Source organism: Geotrypetes seraphini, chromosome 10 (genome assembly GCF_902459505.1).
Source record: "Geotrypetes seraphini chromosome 10, aGeoSer1.1, whole genome shotgun sequence".
NCBI classification, from domain to species: Eukaryota; Metazoa; Chordata; class Amphibia; order Gymnophiona; family Dermophiidae; genus Geotrypetes; species Geotrypetes seraphini.
Genome location: NC_047093.1, coordinates 103,501,235 through 103,519,025, shown reverse-complemented (window position 1 = coordinate 103,519,025; position 17,791 = coordinate 103,501,235). Strand labels below are relative to the sequence as shown.

The following is a 17,791-nucleotide window of genomic DNA, read 5'->3' as shown; positions in this document are numbered from 1 at the left end:
AGCCTGCGCTCGAACCCTTGTTAAGCAGGAGGCGAGAATGAAAAGCAGGGACAGCCCTGAGCTCCAAATTTACTTGTGCAGGCTGACTAACAGGGGACCAACCTGTCGGTTGCAGACCAGAATCTGCTTCTTCTCTATGCAGAGATGAAACCAAGGTGAATGCTCCAAGCACTGAAAAAGCACAGTTACTTACCGTACAGATGTTATCCAGGGACAGCAAGCAGATATTCTCATATGTGGGTGATGTCATCCACGGAGCCCTGGTATGGACAGCTTTAAAAGTGCATTGCCAATTTAAGAACTGAAGAAAGTTCGCGAACTGCCTGCACCACACATAAGCGAGTGCCTTGCCAAGAACTCAACCAGAGGAGGTGGGTGGGTTGTGCGAATATCTACCTGCTGTCCCTGCATAACACCTGTTACGGTAAGTAACTGTGCTTTATCCCAGGACAAGTAGGCAGCATATTCTCATTTGTGGGACTCTCTAGCTTACTAGAATGGGATGGAGAGAGTATTGGCCATTAAGAAAATAAATTTTGTAATACTGCTTGGCTGAAGTGACCCTCCCATCTGGAATTGAATTCCAGACAGTAGTGATATGTGAATGTATGAACTGAGGACCAAGTAGTAGCTTTACAGATTTCATCAATAGGAGTTGAGTGTAGGAAAGCAAAGGAAGCTGCCATAGCTCTGATCTTGTGGGCTGTGACGAAACTCCCGGTTGCAGCCCAGCCTGAGCATAACAGAAAGATACAAACCGCTAATCCTGTAGAGATAGTTCTATTGGATACAGGATGCCCCAACTTATTAGGATCAAAGAAGATGAAAAGTTGAGGCGATGCTCTATGTGGCTGAATTCTCTGTAAGAAGGAAGCCCATGCTCGATGGAAACAAGAGTATGAAGAGCCGTTTCACCAAAATGGATCGAGAGCTCATTCAGTTGACCCAGCAGTTGCATGCCTATTGGAGGCGCATATTAATACCTTAACTGATTCGGATCGTTTGGAGTACAAAACTATCTGCAGTAAAATAGAGACCTTGCTCAATCAGCGCATGGAGCAATCACTTTATTACCACACATATCAGCTTTATTGGTGGGGGAGCAAAACTGGGACGTTCTGGCCAATTTCATCCACCCCTTTAAAAAACGTCAAATTATCACGGCCATTAGAGATATCCAGGGGACACACTGACGGGGAACAGCAGATTGCAGAGCAGTTTGTTTGGTACTACAAAACTCTGGATGCTTTTTTCCAGGGGCTGGGGGGTGCCCCGTTTGGAAGTTGATCAGGTTGCCTCTCTGAGTGCCCTGATTACGGGACCGGAGATGTTACTGACCATCAAATCTCACACTCAAGCGAAAACATCTGGCCCAACGGCTTGGGCCCAAAATATTACCAGATCCTCCATGATTTGTTGGCAGAGCCACTTAGTGCAATGTGCAATGCTGTGGCGGCCGATGGTGGGGCCTTTCTGGATAATCTTGCTCATGTTGTTTTGATCCCTAAACCGGGCAAAGACCTGGACTTGGTTGGTTCTTTCAGGCCTATCTCCCTGTTAAACCAGGATATTAAATTACTGGCCATGACTATGATGCGTCACCTGAATTGTTTTCTCCCTGGTCTCATACATAAGGATCAGGTGGATTTCATGCCCGGGCGTTGTGCCCCTATGAACCTGATGAAAGTCCTGGGCGCCATCTATGATCAGGTTGGTCGAGGAGGTCAGTCAGCTGTTGCAGGGCTAGACATGGAGAAGGCTTTCAACAGCATCTCCTGGGATTATCTTTTATGGGATCTGGAACATGGTGGTTTTCAGGGGCACTTCTTGGCTTGAGTAACTGCTCTCTATATAGCCCCCAAGGCTTGGCTTTTGATTAACGGGGCTCTCACGGAGGCTTTCAGGTTACGTGACAGGGCTGTCCTCTTTCCCTTCTTTTTCTTTTGGCCATAGAACCCCTTGCTATTAAAATCCGGCAGGTGGCAGACATCCAGGGGATCCGGGTAAGGGACCAAGAATTCAAAATTTGCCTCTTCGCCGATGATAATCTGCTGTTCCTGGACCAAGTTTTGGTTCATCTACCTAGGACCTTGGAGGTGATCTATGATTTTAGGGCTTTATCTGGGTTGCAAGTGAATTGTGTAAAGTTGGAGCTCTTGCTTCTTTCTGGTGGTACCCTGGAGTCCTGGCACGCTTTGTTACCTACTTCTCCTTCGACCAAGCCCGTACATTATTTGGGCATCTATTTAAGCACTAGCAAAACTACCCTCTATACTGCTAATGTTACCCGTCTCCTTGAGGCTATTGAGAAATTATGCCTGGCTTGGAAGGAGCTCTCGTTGGGGCTTCTGGGTCACGCAACCCTTGTAAAGAAGGTTTTGGTTCCCAAATTATTGTACCTCCTCCAGACCCATGTCCCTTTGGCTTCATCAGGACAAGCTCCATTTCAAATCTGTTATTTCTCGGTTTCTTTGGAAGTCTACAGCTCCTCGGATTGGAGTGCTCAAGTTCTCTTTCGACAAAAGCTTTGGTGGTCTTAATGTTCCTGATATCCGCTTATACAATGTAGGAGCGCTTATGCGTTGGATCCATGAAGGGCATACGGGACATGTCTGGTATTTTCCTCCAGGTTGGCAGTGGGTTGGAGCCATCCCTTTAACTTTATTAATCCGCTTCATTTCCAGTCTGATCCCTCTCGCCAACACCAGACTCGTTTCAAATTTTTGCTGCCTTTGAGGAGGGCTTGGCAGTGGTGCTGCTGCAGACAGGGTCTTAGCACTGCAGTATCTCCTTTTTTGCGGCTAGAGGGGAATTCTCAATTCGTTCCGGGCTAGGGCTGATCCATGTTTGGGGATTGAGCATCCCGGGGATGTGTGACTATGGAGCACTTATTGGACATTCACCCTACTGATTTCCCTTCCTTCCAACAGGTTCGCGATCACTGGAATATTCCCCATCGCTCTTTATTTTCATACTTCCAGCTTCTACATTACTGGGAAATTGAACGCCGAGGACATACTGGGGCGTAGGTTAAAGGCCCGCTAGATATCTGTTTTTCCAACTACCCCACATCAGTTTAACTCTCTGTCCTACTGGTATTGCCTTTTGAAATCTTCTATTTATTTATTAGTCTTGAGAGCACTGCGGGCGCACTGGGAGGTAGACCTTGGGCAGCCCATTTCAGAGCATCAGTTCCTTGAGTGTTTTAAGACCTTGTATGTCTTCATGAAATCTGCTGATTTTCAAGAACACCAATACAAGGTCCTTCACAGAGATTATATTACCTGATAGAAAGGGGCGCGCATAGGGCTTTGGGACAGTGACCTTTGTGTTAAGTGTCAGCGTTTGGCTGGTACTTATCTTCATTCCTTTCTTGAATGCTCCAAACTGACCATTTGGGGGAGGGTGCTTCCCCTTTTGGAGAAGTTGGTGGGTTGTGTAGTGAAGTGGGATTATGGTACCCTATTACTGGGTTTTCAGGAGCCCCTTATGGCGCAGGATCTGACTCCCACATTGCAAATTCTTGTACAATGCCATCCTCTTAGTCAAAAAGCTGATTTTGACAAACTGGGTTTCAGAGGATGCTCCACCGGAGGCCCAACGAAGAGTAGACTTCGGGAACTGGCTCAATATGAGATTAGGGCTACTCCTCTGTCCAAACAGCATTACGTTACCTTGTGGGGGCGCTTGTGAGATCTGGTGACCTGACTGGACCTTGGCATGCCTGTTTTCTCTTGTCTGGCTCCCAGGCTTTCTTCACCTGTTTTCCTTACTTTGTGGGTAGGGGAGAGGGTTGGGGGTGTTTAGGGGCTGTGTGGGTTGAGTATTAGGCTATGAGTAGTGATGGTTGGTGTGTTAGTGTATGAGAGTGTTGGGTATGTGTGTTGTCTGAGTGGCTGGGGGCTTACCTAAAATTGGTGGTTGGGGTCCAGGATTGTTTGTCATGATGGCATTGTTTCTCTGTGATCCCTGTGATATGTTGATGACCGTGGGCTGGTTTACATTTGCTGAGATCCCTGAGGGTTGATTTTACTTTTGCTTGCCTTTGCTGTACATGATTGTTTCAAGGATTTCTGTATTGCCTTGTATTGTGCTATCTGTGACCTTTTCCACTTTCAATAAACATATGTTTAAAAAAAACAAACAACTTTCTGATGTAGAGGTGTGTGGAACAAAAAACCCCTGGAAAGCAAGAAAGAGCTCATCTAACACTGCAGAGATTGTCAAAAGTGTAATCTAGAGACATCTCTGAAACGGAGTAACATGCACCGTGGAGGCCATGTGACCCAGGAGTATGTCTGGCCAAGATTGATGGAAGAAGATAAGTCTGCTCACAAAGCTGAATCAATACTGAGGGAGAAGTAGTCTGGAATATAAAGGTGCACAGCAGAACTCTTAATAAATCGCAGATTTTTAGATGATTAAAGCTGGGATTTTGTAAAAAAAAGATTTTGAATCCCCAGTACTGAAAGAAGACAATTGTGAACTGAATCACTGTGAACACCCATAACAAGGTTGGATCATTGATGAGCCAATTGCCCAGCCAGGGAATCTGACCCTGTCTGCAACTCTGATGCTACTACAACCAGATGGAAGAGGATGAAAGGCCAAAGGCAGGACTCTATATTAATGTCCAGAAGTTGAGAAGCACTGGAATATGAGAAGAAACTTCTTTCTAGATCTAAGGAGCATAGCCAGTTGTTGTGAACTGAGAGGGAATATAAAGTTATCAGAGGGAACATTTGAAACTTGTTTTCCCCTTAGAGGAAATTTGGTCAGGGTCCCGAGGTCTAAAATTGGCTGTAGACCTCCCTTCTCCTTTTGGAATGAGGAAATACTGGAAGTAAAAACTCCGGTTCCTTGGTACAGGTGAAAACTCTTTGAGAAGACGCATCTTTCCCAGAAGAGTCGACTTGAGAAGAGACTCTTGAAGGTCTGGAGGCATAATGATTAAATGAAGAAAAGGACAGGACATTCTCAAAAAGATTTTGGTTTTTTTAATGAAGTGGCCTCCTTCTCCCCTACAGCCACTCCCAAACCTCCGGGTGATGGAGTAAAAGTGTGGCAAATTTTCATTAAAGAACAAATGTAAGGAAAAAGACTTAAAGAAAATGGATGTCTTCAAAAGGTACTGTATAAACATTGATGGAATAGTGGAAGACATGTGGCAAGAAAAAATACCAGGTTGATCATGCTTTGAGGCTAAAACAGTGGAAGGTTCTAACATGGTGAGAATCTATCCTACCATTTCATGCATAATTGTACTGAAACAACAGGAAAGAGCCACCTTACAGGCTCTACACCCGTTAGAGCCCCCCATGGTGGAATCCTGAAGCAGTTGTAAGTCATTTGATGCATGTCAAGTTGCTTGCTGAATACCATGTGGAGGAATCTAACCTTACAGATTGTACACCCATGTTAGATTCCTCCTTAGACCATGGATAAGCAGATCTAGCACGATACATTCTAGGTAAAGGATTGAGAAATATGATGAGATTCCTGTAGACGCTGAGAAGGAAGGAATTCATAACAAGAAGGCAATTTCCAAAGAAGATACTTTACATAGCAGGAGATATAGAAAATGTGATTTGGCACTCTAATCACCAACATGGAGTACTGATACAAGGGACAGCCAAATGTGCCCACAATGCGCCTTTCACACGCTGGTGGCACCGAGAGAGTCTCGATGGGAGTAGACTTAAAAAAAACACACCAAAAAACCAACAAACACTACCACTAGTGACTGGTATTTATATATAAAGTCAAAGTTTCTGGGAGCCCTTGTAATGGTAAGGGGCGTTTCCAAGGTCTGATGAATAGAGTATTCCTCTCGAATGACTTTTAGAATCCAAATGTGGTTATCAGTTTCCAACAGGGATAATTCAGTTAGAGCTGAGACCAAGTGATTGAGGAAGAGGCTGAGAAGTTCTTTTAGGAGGTTCAGCACTGTAGACCGAATCAGCTTCTAGGTCGAGTGGTAGCTCTTTCCCCAACAAAAAAAAAGTCTTTCTGAAGAAGATTTAGCTGTTGGTGGACAGTTGAGTGGAAACTTTGTTGTAAACTCAGAGAAGACCTGAATTGAAGACTGTACGCCCGAGGGTTATGAAGGCCTCGATAAAGAAATGCATCAAAGAGATCGATGCTTGAGACCAATACCAGTTTGATGCTAGTAAGATGTATGATGTGAAGCTGCTGTTCTCTTTGAAGAATGTGAAAGAGCGATGTTTTTTCTTTGAAGCATCCAAGGAGGAACGATGCTGACTGGATTGTTGATGAAGAACTGATTGATACCTAGACAAGGTTTGTCATGTTGCTCCGGAGAAACCAGCTGTTGTACCATAAAACCCGGTAGCTCTGTACTTAGGTTGGACTGGTACCAAGGGAGATGATACTGGGGTAAGCATAAGAACATAAGAAGCGCCATCTCCGGATCAGACCTTCGGTCCATCAAGTCCAGCGATCCGCACACGCGGAGGCCCTGCCAGGTATACACCTGGCTTATTTTATAGCCAACCATATCTTTATATGCCTCTCTCAAGGAGATATGCATCTAGTTTGCTTTTGAAGCCTAGGACTGTATTCCAGATGTCAACCACTCTCTGTGTGAAGCAGAACTTCCTGATATTAGTCCTGAACTTGTCCCCCCTTAGCTTCATTTCATGTCCTCTTGTCCGTGTCAAATTGGACAATGTAAATAATCTTCTCTGCTCTATTTTGCCGATTCCTTTCAGTATTTTGAAGGTCTCGATCATATCCCCATGCAGTCTCCTTTTCTCAAGGAAGAACAATCCCAGTGTTTTAAGTCGATCCTCATATTCCAGTTTCTCCATACCCTTCACTAGTTTAGTTGCTCGTCTCTGCACCCTCTCCAGCAGTTTTATATCCTTCTTTAGGTAGGGAGACCAATGTTGGACGCAGTATTCCAAGTGGGGTCTGACCATTGCCCTATAAAGCGGCATTATAACTTTCTCCGATCTACTTGAGATTCCTTTCTTTATCATGCCCAACATTCTATTTGCCTTATTTGCCGCTGCCGCGCATTGTGCCGACGGCTTCAGGGTCCTATCTATCAGTACACCCAGATCCCTTTCTTGTTCACTTTTTCCCAGAGTTGCACCTGACATTCTGTACTCGTATTCCTTATTTTTACTGCCTAAATGCATTACCTTGCATTTCTCCACGTTGAACTTCATCTGCCATTTCTCCGCCCATTTTTCTAACCGACACAAATCGCTTTGGAGTTCCTCACTATCCTCCTTCGATCTGATTGCCCGGCAGAGTTTTGTGTCGTCTGCAAACTTGATGATCTCACTGGATGTTCCGTTTTCCAGGTCATTGATATAAATATTAAAAAGGATCGGCCCAAGTACCGAGCCCTGGGGTACACCACTAGTCACTTTCTCCCAGTCGGAGAACTTCCCATTAATGCCCACTCTCTGCTTCCTGTTATCCAGCCATTTGCCTATCCATCTTTGTATATCTCCCTCTATGCCATGGCTTTGTAGTTTCCTGAGAAGTCTTTCGTGTGGAACTTTGTCAAATGCTTTCTGGAAGTCCAAGTATATTATGTCCACCGGCTTTCCACTATCAATTTGCTTGTTCACGGTCTCAAAGAATTGGAGTAAATTCGTCAAGCACGATTTCCCTTTCCTGAATCCATGTTGACTGGGTTTCATCAAGTCGTGTGTGTCCAAGTGCTGAACTATGCTATCCTTGATCAGTGATTCAATCATCTTGCCGGGGACAGACGTAAGACTCACAGGTCTATAGTTGCCCGGTTCTCCTCTCGATCCTTTTTTGAAAATTGGCGTGATGTTCGCTTTCCTCCAGTCGTCTGGTATCTGACCAGTTCTGATTGGCAGGTTTGCAAGTTTTTGCAATAACTCTCCGATTTCAACCTTCAATTCCTTCAAGACTCTCGGGTGAATTTCATCCGGTCCAGGGGATTTGTCACTTAAGTTTGTCGATCTGGTAGTATATCTGATCTAAGTTCACTTCAACTGTGGTGAGGCTGTCCTCTATTTCTCCTGTAAACAGTTTCTCCGCTTCAGGTATTGTTGAGGTGTCCTCCTTCGTAAAGATGGACGCAAAGAAGGAATTTAGTTTGTCTGCGATTTGTTTATCTTCCTTGATGTACCCTTTTCTTCCCTTGTCGTCCAGGGGTCCCACTGCCTCTTTTGCAGGTTTTTTCCCTTTCACGTATCTAAAGAAGGGCTTGAAGTTTTTGGCCTCCCGGGCTATTTTTTCCTCATAGTCCTGTTTTGCATCCCTCACCGCCTTGTGACATTTCTTCTGTTCATCTTTATGTTTGTTCCAGGCTTCGGTTGTCTTCGTGCATTTCCATTTTTTGAAAGAGTCCTTCTTTTCTTTTATGGCTTCCTTCACCTGTATGGTAAGCCATGCCGGTTCTCCTTTGCCTTTAGTTCTCCGATCTTTGGAAATCCTCGGAATGTAGAGATCTTGTGCTTCTGCAATAGTATTTTTCAATAGGCACCATGCCTGATCTACTGGTTCAAGTTTGTCCACCATCTTCTCGAGTCGTTTTGTTACCATGGCTCTCATGCAATCGTATTTACCTTTTTTAAAGTTTAAGGTGGTGGTTAAGGTTTTGGCATGTTTCCCTTTCCCGATGTCAAGTTTAAAGTTGATTACATTGTGATCACTCGTTCCCAGTGGAACCATGACTTCTACTTCTGTTATCGGTCCGGTGAGACCATTTAGGACCAAGTCCAAGGTGGCGTCGGCTCTTTTACCATTTGCTCCAGGAAGCAATCCCCTAGCACCTCCAGGAACTTGGCCTCCTTGCCGCAGTTGGAGGCTCCTAGTTTCCAGTCTATTCCTGGGAAATTGAAGTCTCCCAATATAACCACATTGCCTGTCTTGCATACTTGTTTGATTTCCTCCATCATTTCTGAGTCAGTGACCTCCACCTGTCCTGGGGGACGATAGTAAAGGCCAATTTTTGTATCTGCGCCATTGTGACCAGGAATTTTAATCCAGAGGGACTCCAGCTTCTCTTTCCTGTCTGTTGTAATCATTCCAACAGAATCTATTCCTTCCTTAACATATAGGGCAATACCTCCACCTTTCTGCCCTTCTCGATCCCTTCTATATAGTTTGTATCCCTGTAGTACTGTGTCCCATTTGTTTTCTTCATTCCACCATGTTTCTGTTATGCCAATGATATCCATGTTCTCATGTCTTGCTATCGTCTTTAGTTCTCCCATTTTGTTTCCTAGACTTCTAGCATTTGTATACATACATCTAAGTTCCCTTCGTGTTACCTTTTTGGACCTTCTACTCTTGGCTGTCCTTACAGTTTCATTTACGGTATCCTTTACTGCTCCTGTGTTATCTCCCATGTTTGCTGTGTGGTCATCCCCTCCTGTGTCTGAGTTGTCCCTTCCTGCTTGTTCTCCTTTGTTGGCTGTGAGGTCGACCTCTCTTGTGTATGAGTAGTAGTCCTTTGTTCCTACGTCGGGGCATCCTGTTGTCCGTGCCATCGACCGGTGGTCGACTGTCGGCTTTCCCCTGTCCTTCAGTTTAAAGCCTTCTCTATTGCTTTCTTCATGTTGCCTGCCAAAACTCTTGCTCCTTCCTTGTTGAGGTGTAGTCCATCCCTTCTGTAGTACTTGCTTTTTCCCCAGAACGCCGTCCAGTTGCGCACGAAGTCGAAGCCTTCGTCTTCGCACCATCGTCTCATCCAGGCGTTGATCACTTGCAATTCCCCTTGTCTCTTTCCATCTGCTCTTGGTACAGGGAGGATTTCAGAGAAGGCCACCTTCACCTCCCTGATCTTCAGTTGTCTTCCGAGTGAGCGGAGCTGGCCCTTCATCTCTTCCCTGTCATACTTCCGCCCGCTCACATCATTTGTTCCTATGTGGATAAGCACAGCGGTGTCCACTCCCCGTGCGCCATCTATGATCCTGGAGATCCTGTTGGTCACATCCTTTACTCTTGCTCCAGGCAGACAGATGACGACTCTGTCCTCTCTTCCTCCTGCGGTGTGGCTGTCCACGTGTCGTATAATGGAGTCGCCTACGATGATCCCCATCTTCTTTATTCGGGAGTTCCTTGGGGGGCGTAGGTCCACGTCCTTGGAGTAGGGCCAGTCATTTTCCTCCAATGATACTCTTGAAATTATTTCCTGTTCTTTGGGTGGGGGGACATCTTCCTGTGCTCTCACTATTCCTCCTGGTGTGCGGTTGTCTCCTACCTCGTCTTCGTTTTCTTCTGTGTTTGCATGGGTGTCTTCTCTCCTCACATGGGTTTCCTGAGTACAGTTTTCCAGCCCTGGGATCTCTACGTGGTGCTGATGGGCTTCCTCTATGAACATTTCTAGATCCTTGACCTCGTCGTTTGGGCTGAACTCCACTAGAATCTTCTCCTGTGCTCGGATTCTGTCTTCGAGTTCCATCACTGTTCCCTCCAATAGTCTTACCTGACATTTCAAGCTATCCATCTCCATGCATCAATCGCAAATGTATGCCTGGATCCCCGAAGGGAGGTAGTCATACATATTGCAGTCGATACAGAAGACAGGAAAGCTCATCTTCTGACTTCCTTGGGTTTCCATTTCGTGCTTCACTCGTGGGTTGTCTGAGTGATTTGTTGTGACCTACTGCTGCTCTTTTTCCTACTGATCCTACCTCCCCCTTACCTTCTGACTTCCGGCTTCCTATTTGAGTGAGTCTATTTGTGTTACAGTGCAATTTAAATGCATCACCCAAGTCCCTTCAGAACAGCACAAGGTGTACTCAGAAGGAAAGCACCAGTACCTCTGGCTTATCTGCCGGTACCATTGGTGCCACAGCTTGCCTTGAAAAGGGTGACCTTAATAAGGATACAAACCTTGAGGTTGAGGCAAGCCGGAAGGTGGTTGTCACTGCTTGGTTGGCATCAAGAGACTCAATGCAAAGTGACCTGCGACGCCAATTGGGAAGCTGGCTGCCTTTGAACTGGCTTACCAGACGGAGCTATGTCTGCTAATGCCAGTGTCTATGTCTTCCATGATGAAGTTTTCTGATTGATACCCATGCCGGTCCTGAACAATGTTTCTTAAACATTTCTGTGGGGTAGTACATCAGGGACAAGTTCCACCTGGTGGTCTGAGCAAAGGGACTTGAATCACCAACTGTTGGGAAGAGAGGTTGGCCTTGGGAACCTACAACACTTTTTTTAAAAACACATTAGCGGCCTGAAAAATAGTTGAAAACACCGCATCGGCCAAATCGATGGCTGAGAAAAAAAACGAATGTCTTGGCGGCCGAAGCCCCCAAGGAAAAAAATGTTCCTCCTCTTCTTTACTTTTAAAAAGAAAAAAAAAAAAAAGTTAGCACAAATTAAGAAAAAAATGTGTGAGCGGGAAGGCAAATGGCAAAAAACTGAACAATGTTCAGAGCCACAACAACTTAGCTTTGCGGAAAATTAAGAACTGAGGAGCCATGAGTCTGCATCAGGCGGGAAGGTGCTCGTGCATATGCAGTACAGGCAGATCATGAACTCCTTAAGTTCTTAAAGTGGCGATGCACTTTTAAAGCTGTCTGTACCAGGGCTCCGTGGATGACATCACCACACGAGATAATATGCTGTCTGCTTGTCCTGGGATAACACTGGATAAATGTCAAAACACACCCAATAAGATAAGAAACAGAGAAAGCAGAACAGAAACACTTCTGGCTCACTTTCAGAACGGAAAAACTGCAGGTGGCAGTAGAGCAGGGGAGATAACCCACTTGTCTAGAATGACATACCTATTCCACTAGAAACTACCTTGGTTAAAGGCAATAAACTCTGTAGTTGGGTTCTTACCAGAGACATCTCTAGCTAGGGACCTGTGTCGCATTTGGCGAGCAATGTTGATAATCTCATCCAAGCTGATATTACCATTGTGTTTAACTGGAAAAACAAAACAGAAAAGGACAATTAGCTGGCATTCTTTTTAACTCCTGACTTTAATTTGTACTGCGTGGAATTCATTAAAAACTCATAAGGCTCCTTATATCAGCAAAGGATTTTATCTGAAAAACCTTAAGATTCCAGGCATATAATCTCTGTTTGAACATTTCTGTGAGTAAAAACTTGTATCAAAGTATATTACATAGCAATGCCTTAATTGAATGTACAATTCAACATAAAATCTAAATAAATAATACAGGATGAATGTAGTAAATTGCCAATTAGCCTATTTGGTAATTTGTTTGAGGGTGGGGCTAAATAACTGAAGATAATAGTTGAAAGTACTGCCAAAGAATTAGCACAATGTTGACTGCACAGATAGTTTAAATACTTTATTGCATGAGCAGGCTAAGCGTGGCGACATCTATTGAAAAGTTTACATTTTTTCGCTTTGGAAACTGTCCCGGGCGCTTCCTTGCTCTACTTACTAAGTCTTGGCGTGGGCCTAGGCTTGTTCACTCTAATTGACTTTCGGATGGTACTCTTACTAATGCTACTTATCGGATCTCCCAATCCTTTTGGGATTATTTTTCTCGTGTATGCTGCCGATTCTCTTTCGCAGCCTTCTTTGGTACAGGCATATTTGGAAGACATTTCTCTACCGCATTTCACCTCACAGATGCTAGACTCACGGAATGCGCCTTTGCGTGCGAAGGAAATTCAATGGGTCTTTGTCCACTTGCAAGGCCCCCGGACCCAACGGCTTTTCTGCTAAATATTACAAGTCCCTTCTTTAGCATTTTCCAGGAGCATTGGTACGATACTAAACTGCTTCTTTTCTTTCAGGAGCAACAGATGCTCTTATCACACTTATTCCGAAATCGGGCAAAGATCCTTTGTATGTTGAGTCCTATCGCCCTATCTCTCTACTCAACGTAGTCCTTAAGATTTTTGTGCGAGTGTTGGCTGATAGATTGGCGCCTTTCCTGCCACATCTTATAGGTGAGGAGCAAGTTGGATTAGAGGCTCTGGTAGAAACCCTTTTACAAAGAATGTATTCTTTCCAATTAATATTTCAAAATTAATACAGTGTCTTTGCTTATTTGTAAATGGGTCTCTACCAAAGCCTTTAATTCAGTAGCATAATTAAATTAAATATCTACTTCTGAAGTTTATAGGGATGGTTGGGAACGAATTTGATTCCAGTGGGAGATGGATTTGACTCCTAGTGGGGACGGACGGGGACTGGTTTGATTCCTGCCCCCACGCAACTCTCCGATTCAGACACAATCTCTGTCCTCACCACCTCTTCTGGGAGACTGTTCCATTTATCTATCACTCTTTCTGTAAAAAAAGTATTTTCTTAGATTACTCCAGAGCCTATCACCTCTTAACTTCATCCTATGCTCTCTCATTACAGTTTCCTTTCAATTTAAAGATACAAGACTCATGCGCATTTACATTACTTAGGTATTTAAACGTCTATCATATCTCCCCTCTCCCGCCTTTCCTCCAAACTATACAGATTGAGATCTTTAAGTCTATCCCCATACACCTTATGATGAAGACCACATACCATTTTAGTAGCCTTCCTCTGGACTGATTCCATCCTTTTTATATCTTTTTGAAGGTGCGGCCTTCAGAATTGTATACAATATTCTAAATGAGGTCTCACCAAAGTCTTGTTTTACTCTTAGGGATCTTGCCAGGTACTTGTGACCTGGGCTGGCTACTGATGGAAACAGGATACTGGGTTTGATGAACCTGCAGTTTGTCCCAGTACGACAGCTCTTATGTTCTTGTATTTTCAATTTTTTCTAGTTTTCTCCATAATTTTCCTAGTTAATCGTCCTCCTGAATGGTGAAATTGGACTCTTGAATAAGGACAGCAGCAGTCTTTAGTTTTGTTTGGTTTTTTAAAAAAATATTATGTTTTTAAAAAAATATTGTGTTAATTTCTTAAAACTGAAAGCTCTTCTGTACAAATTTGATATTGCTCGATTTGTCATTTTAAATTACATAAAAGATTTGATTAAATTCATGGACAGATAAAAGTGTGGAGAAAGGTAAAGGAAAAGGTAAAGCCCATTGATTAATCCATCTGGTTATCTAAAAATTAAACAGACCTCAATACCACTGATTCTGCCCCACTCCTGACTCGAGTGGCAATGAAGGAGCTGCCAAGCAATCCCTTTCAAACACAGCCTGCTCCTGGCTGAAATTGGGCACCTCATATAGACAAACTTCAGGAATACATTGGAAAATGTCTGCTGCTTGGAATAGGACACTCACTGTTCTTCTGCTTCTTTCTGTCACGAGGAGGCTCCTTCAAGGCTTTGATGATAAGGGCAGAGGCAGACGGTACAACCTCAATCTGAGGAAAGGAAAGAAAAGAACATGAGACTAGTACTGCAGTGCTGCCACCTGTTAATGTACTCAGTTCTTAAACCCGAGGGGGAGAAGGAACAGATTAGGTTCTTACCTGGGTAATCTTTCAGTTAATCTACTACAGATTCTGTACATGTGGTGATTCACCCTTCTCGCAAACTGGCTGGCAGAGAGGAGAAACGTACAACTTTTGAGCACCTCTTCTATAGAGGCGGAGCCCAGTTCATAGCTCAGTTTAGCCCCAAAGCAATCTATCTCCCTTTGGAACAAAGAACAAAAGAGGAGGAGAATGGGGAAACACCCTGCTACAACGAAAGATTAAGTTCCTACTTTGATAATCTTCTTTCTTGTTAATCCACACTTTATTCCAGGACCAGTGAGTTATTTCTGTCTACCTGCCAGGACTTTGTAGGAAACCTCAAACTCCCTCACCCTCATATATCATCACTGTGACAGAGCCTCAGTTCCTCACTCAGTCTTAACGCAGTCAGGAACACCTGTAGAGGATAACAAAAAGAGAGAGGGGAACGGGGAAACGCCCTGGCAATTAAATTAATTCTCTTTATAGCAAATGCAAAACAGCAAAAATGAAAAAAGAGAGAACAGGTTATGAAATATTAGAAACCTGAATGACAACACAGTGCTACAGGGAGAGTCAGCCTGCAATGTCAAAAGGGGTCGCCTGAACCAGGGACCCCTCCCAATCTAAATGCTAAACCCATTCTGATGGCACTCTTATAAAGCCTAGTCAGAAAACCAGCTTACCAGTACTTGTAAAAGCAGACGATCGGCAAATCAGCAAGGAATAGGGCAGTTTCCTGGAATAAAATGTAGATTTACAAGAAAGAAGATTAGCGAAGGTAAGAACCTAATCTTTCATTTTGTACAATCCCACTTTATTCCGGGACTACTGGGACGTAACAGAGAAGTCCCACTGCCCATGGGATGTAACAGATGAGCCTGCTGTCAAAACAGAGGCACCAGAAGCAGCATCCTGCTTGGCCAACATATCGATTCTTTAAAACTTTGTGAATGTACGCAAGGAAGACCACGTAGCAGCCCTGCAAATCTAGTCCAGACAAATAGCAGACGACTCTGCCCAAGAGGACTAAACATCTCTGGTAGAATGAGTCTGCACGCAAGGGGGGAAGACTTCTTCTCAGCTGTCACATAAGCCGCAGAAATGGCCATCTGAATCCACCTATATAAGTGGAGACCTTAGATGTCAGCCTACCTTTGCGGGCAGGACCTGCCAGAGCAAACAGGTGGTCAGAAAGGCGACACTCGTTGGTAACTTCCAGATAATGCAACAAAATCCTGCGCACATCCAAGAACCGCAACACCCAGTCCTGCATCCTCAAACCAGAGGAAGCAAAAGCAGGAAATTGGATTTCCTAATTCATATGGAAAATGGAGACCACTTTAGAAAGAAAAGGAACAAACAGTACGCAGGATCACAGCAGAATATATAATACACAGAAAAGGATCCCAGCAGGAGAGGGCCTGAAGCCCCCAAACCTTATGGGCTGAGGTAATAGCCACCAGGAAGACTGTCTTGATCCTGAGATCCAGAGACACCTGCTCCAGAAGCTCATACAGAGGATGAGCAAGATAGTTAAGGACCAGATTAAGGTTCCAGGTCAGACAGGGTAGGCGCAAGGGAGGCCTAAGTTGCAGAGTGCTGTGTAGAAAATGAGCTGCCAATGAGCCCCGCAAAGGAGGGCCCATACACAAAAGACCGGCAATCTGTACCTGGGGCGAAGCTACCACTAAAGCCCTTTTTCAGGCCATCCTGCAGAGACTTCAGGATCCAAGGAATTGAACGGAGGGTCAGGTCCACCTGTCTCAGGGTGCACCAAGTCTGGAAACACCGCCAAGCCTTCTCATAGGCCGCCACTGTGAACTTCCTTTTGCTGTGAAGCAACCCGACAGTCACAGCCGAAGATTAGCCCCAGCTAATTAAGACTGCGTGCTCAAGAGCCATACTGTAACATAATATAACATAACTTTATTCTTCTATACCACCACAATCAGAGGAATTCTTGGCGGTTTACACAAAAGAGAAACTGGACAATCAGCAAAATACAAAATATTAGTAGTAAAAATACAACATATTACCTAGGAAAGACATTAAAGCGATCTGGATCCTGCATCACAATTGAACCTTGAATAAGAAGGCGAATATGACAAGGTAGCCAGAGCTCTCCCAATCCTGTTAGAGCAGAACCAAGTCGGCATACCACAACTGCTTCAGCCAATCGGGTGCAACAAGAATCGCTGGACCCTCATGAACTGCTATCCAATGAACAGACACCTTCCTAAGGCCAGGGCTGAACCAGAGCGTCCAGGCTTTCAATGTCTGCCTTGCAATGATGACTGAAGAATCGATCAACCGTCTTGCTGGCAGCAGTCACCATACATTGAACGTGGGGCACCCCAACTGATCTACTTTGCACTCAAATGCTCTTTGGAACAGTGACCACTCTCTGGGGTCCAGTGTCGGACTAAGAAAATATACTTGAATGTTGACCACTCTAGCCACGTGCACTGCTGACAGCGCCACGAGTTGTCTCTCTGCCCACGAGAAGAGAAGCTGAACCTCAGGGGAGGAACTCCTCATACCCCCCTTCCAACTGATGTAAGCCACTGCCATGACATTGTATGAAAAGACACAAATGGCTGAATGACAGAGATGATCCTTGAAGTGATTAAGAGCTAGGCGAACTCCCGAAGCTCCAGGCGAGTGAGGGACCACTTGTGTCCTGAGGGCTCCCACTGATCCTGAACAGGGACAATCATACACACCGCTCCCCAGCCTTTTGAGACTCGCATCCGCAGATAGATCCATTCTGAGATCTGGAGGGGTCACAACCACCATGAAAGACTGTTCCGTGCCACAGTCATCCAGGGTAGAGGTGCATGTAACGGGTTCCGCTGGGGATTCCAGCGCAAAAGCAGAGCATCCTGCAGTGGACATAGATGGGCTTTGGCCCAAGGGACCACATCGATCGTAGACACCATGGATTCCAGATCTTGGAAGTACTGCCATGCTATCAGGACCGGAGTGACCAGGTCTCTGATAAGTTATCAAAGCTTCTCCTGATGGGAAACAGGCAGGAACACTTTGTTCTGTCCTGTGTGAAATCTAACTACCAAGCATTCTAAATCCTGCATCGGCTCGAGGAGACTCTTCCTGAAGTTGATCACCCAGGCCAAGCACTGCAACAGATGTACCACCTAATGAAAAGGCTGATGCCCCACGGATAGTGAGGGAGCTCTGATCAACTGCCCAGATACGGATGAACCAGGACACCCAGGGTGCGAAGATGGACCACCACCATCACTTTGGTGAAGGTTCTGGGTGCCATTGCTAATCCAAAGGGCATCGCCAAAAACTGGAAATGTTGACCCAAGACATGGAACCGCAGATACTTCTGGTGGTCTGGGAAAATGGGAATGTGGAGATACACCTTTGTCAGATCCAGGGAGGCTAGAAACTCCCCCG

The 17,791-nt window shown here is 44.9% G+C and overlaps 1 protein-coding gene across 4 annotated transcripts in view; it reads right to left on the bottom strand.

The window, feature by feature from the left end:
* The window catches only part of RPL12 (ribosomal protein L12), a 134,798-nt gene that overhangs the window by 32,158 nt on the left and 84,849 nt on the right, over window positions 1-17,791 (bottom strand). For all 4 annotated transcript variants that reach the window (XM_033960303.1, XM_033960302.1, XM_033960300.1 and 1 more), the window contains 2 exons: window positions 14,191-14,272; window positions 11,812-11,898 (listed from right to left, as the gene is read on the bottom strand). In XM_033960303.1, the coding sequence (XP_033816194.1) occupies window positions 11,812-11,898; window positions 14,191-14,272 (169 nt within the window). The remainder of the gene's footprint in view (window positions 1-11,811; window positions 11,899-14,190; window positions 14,273-17,791) is intronic.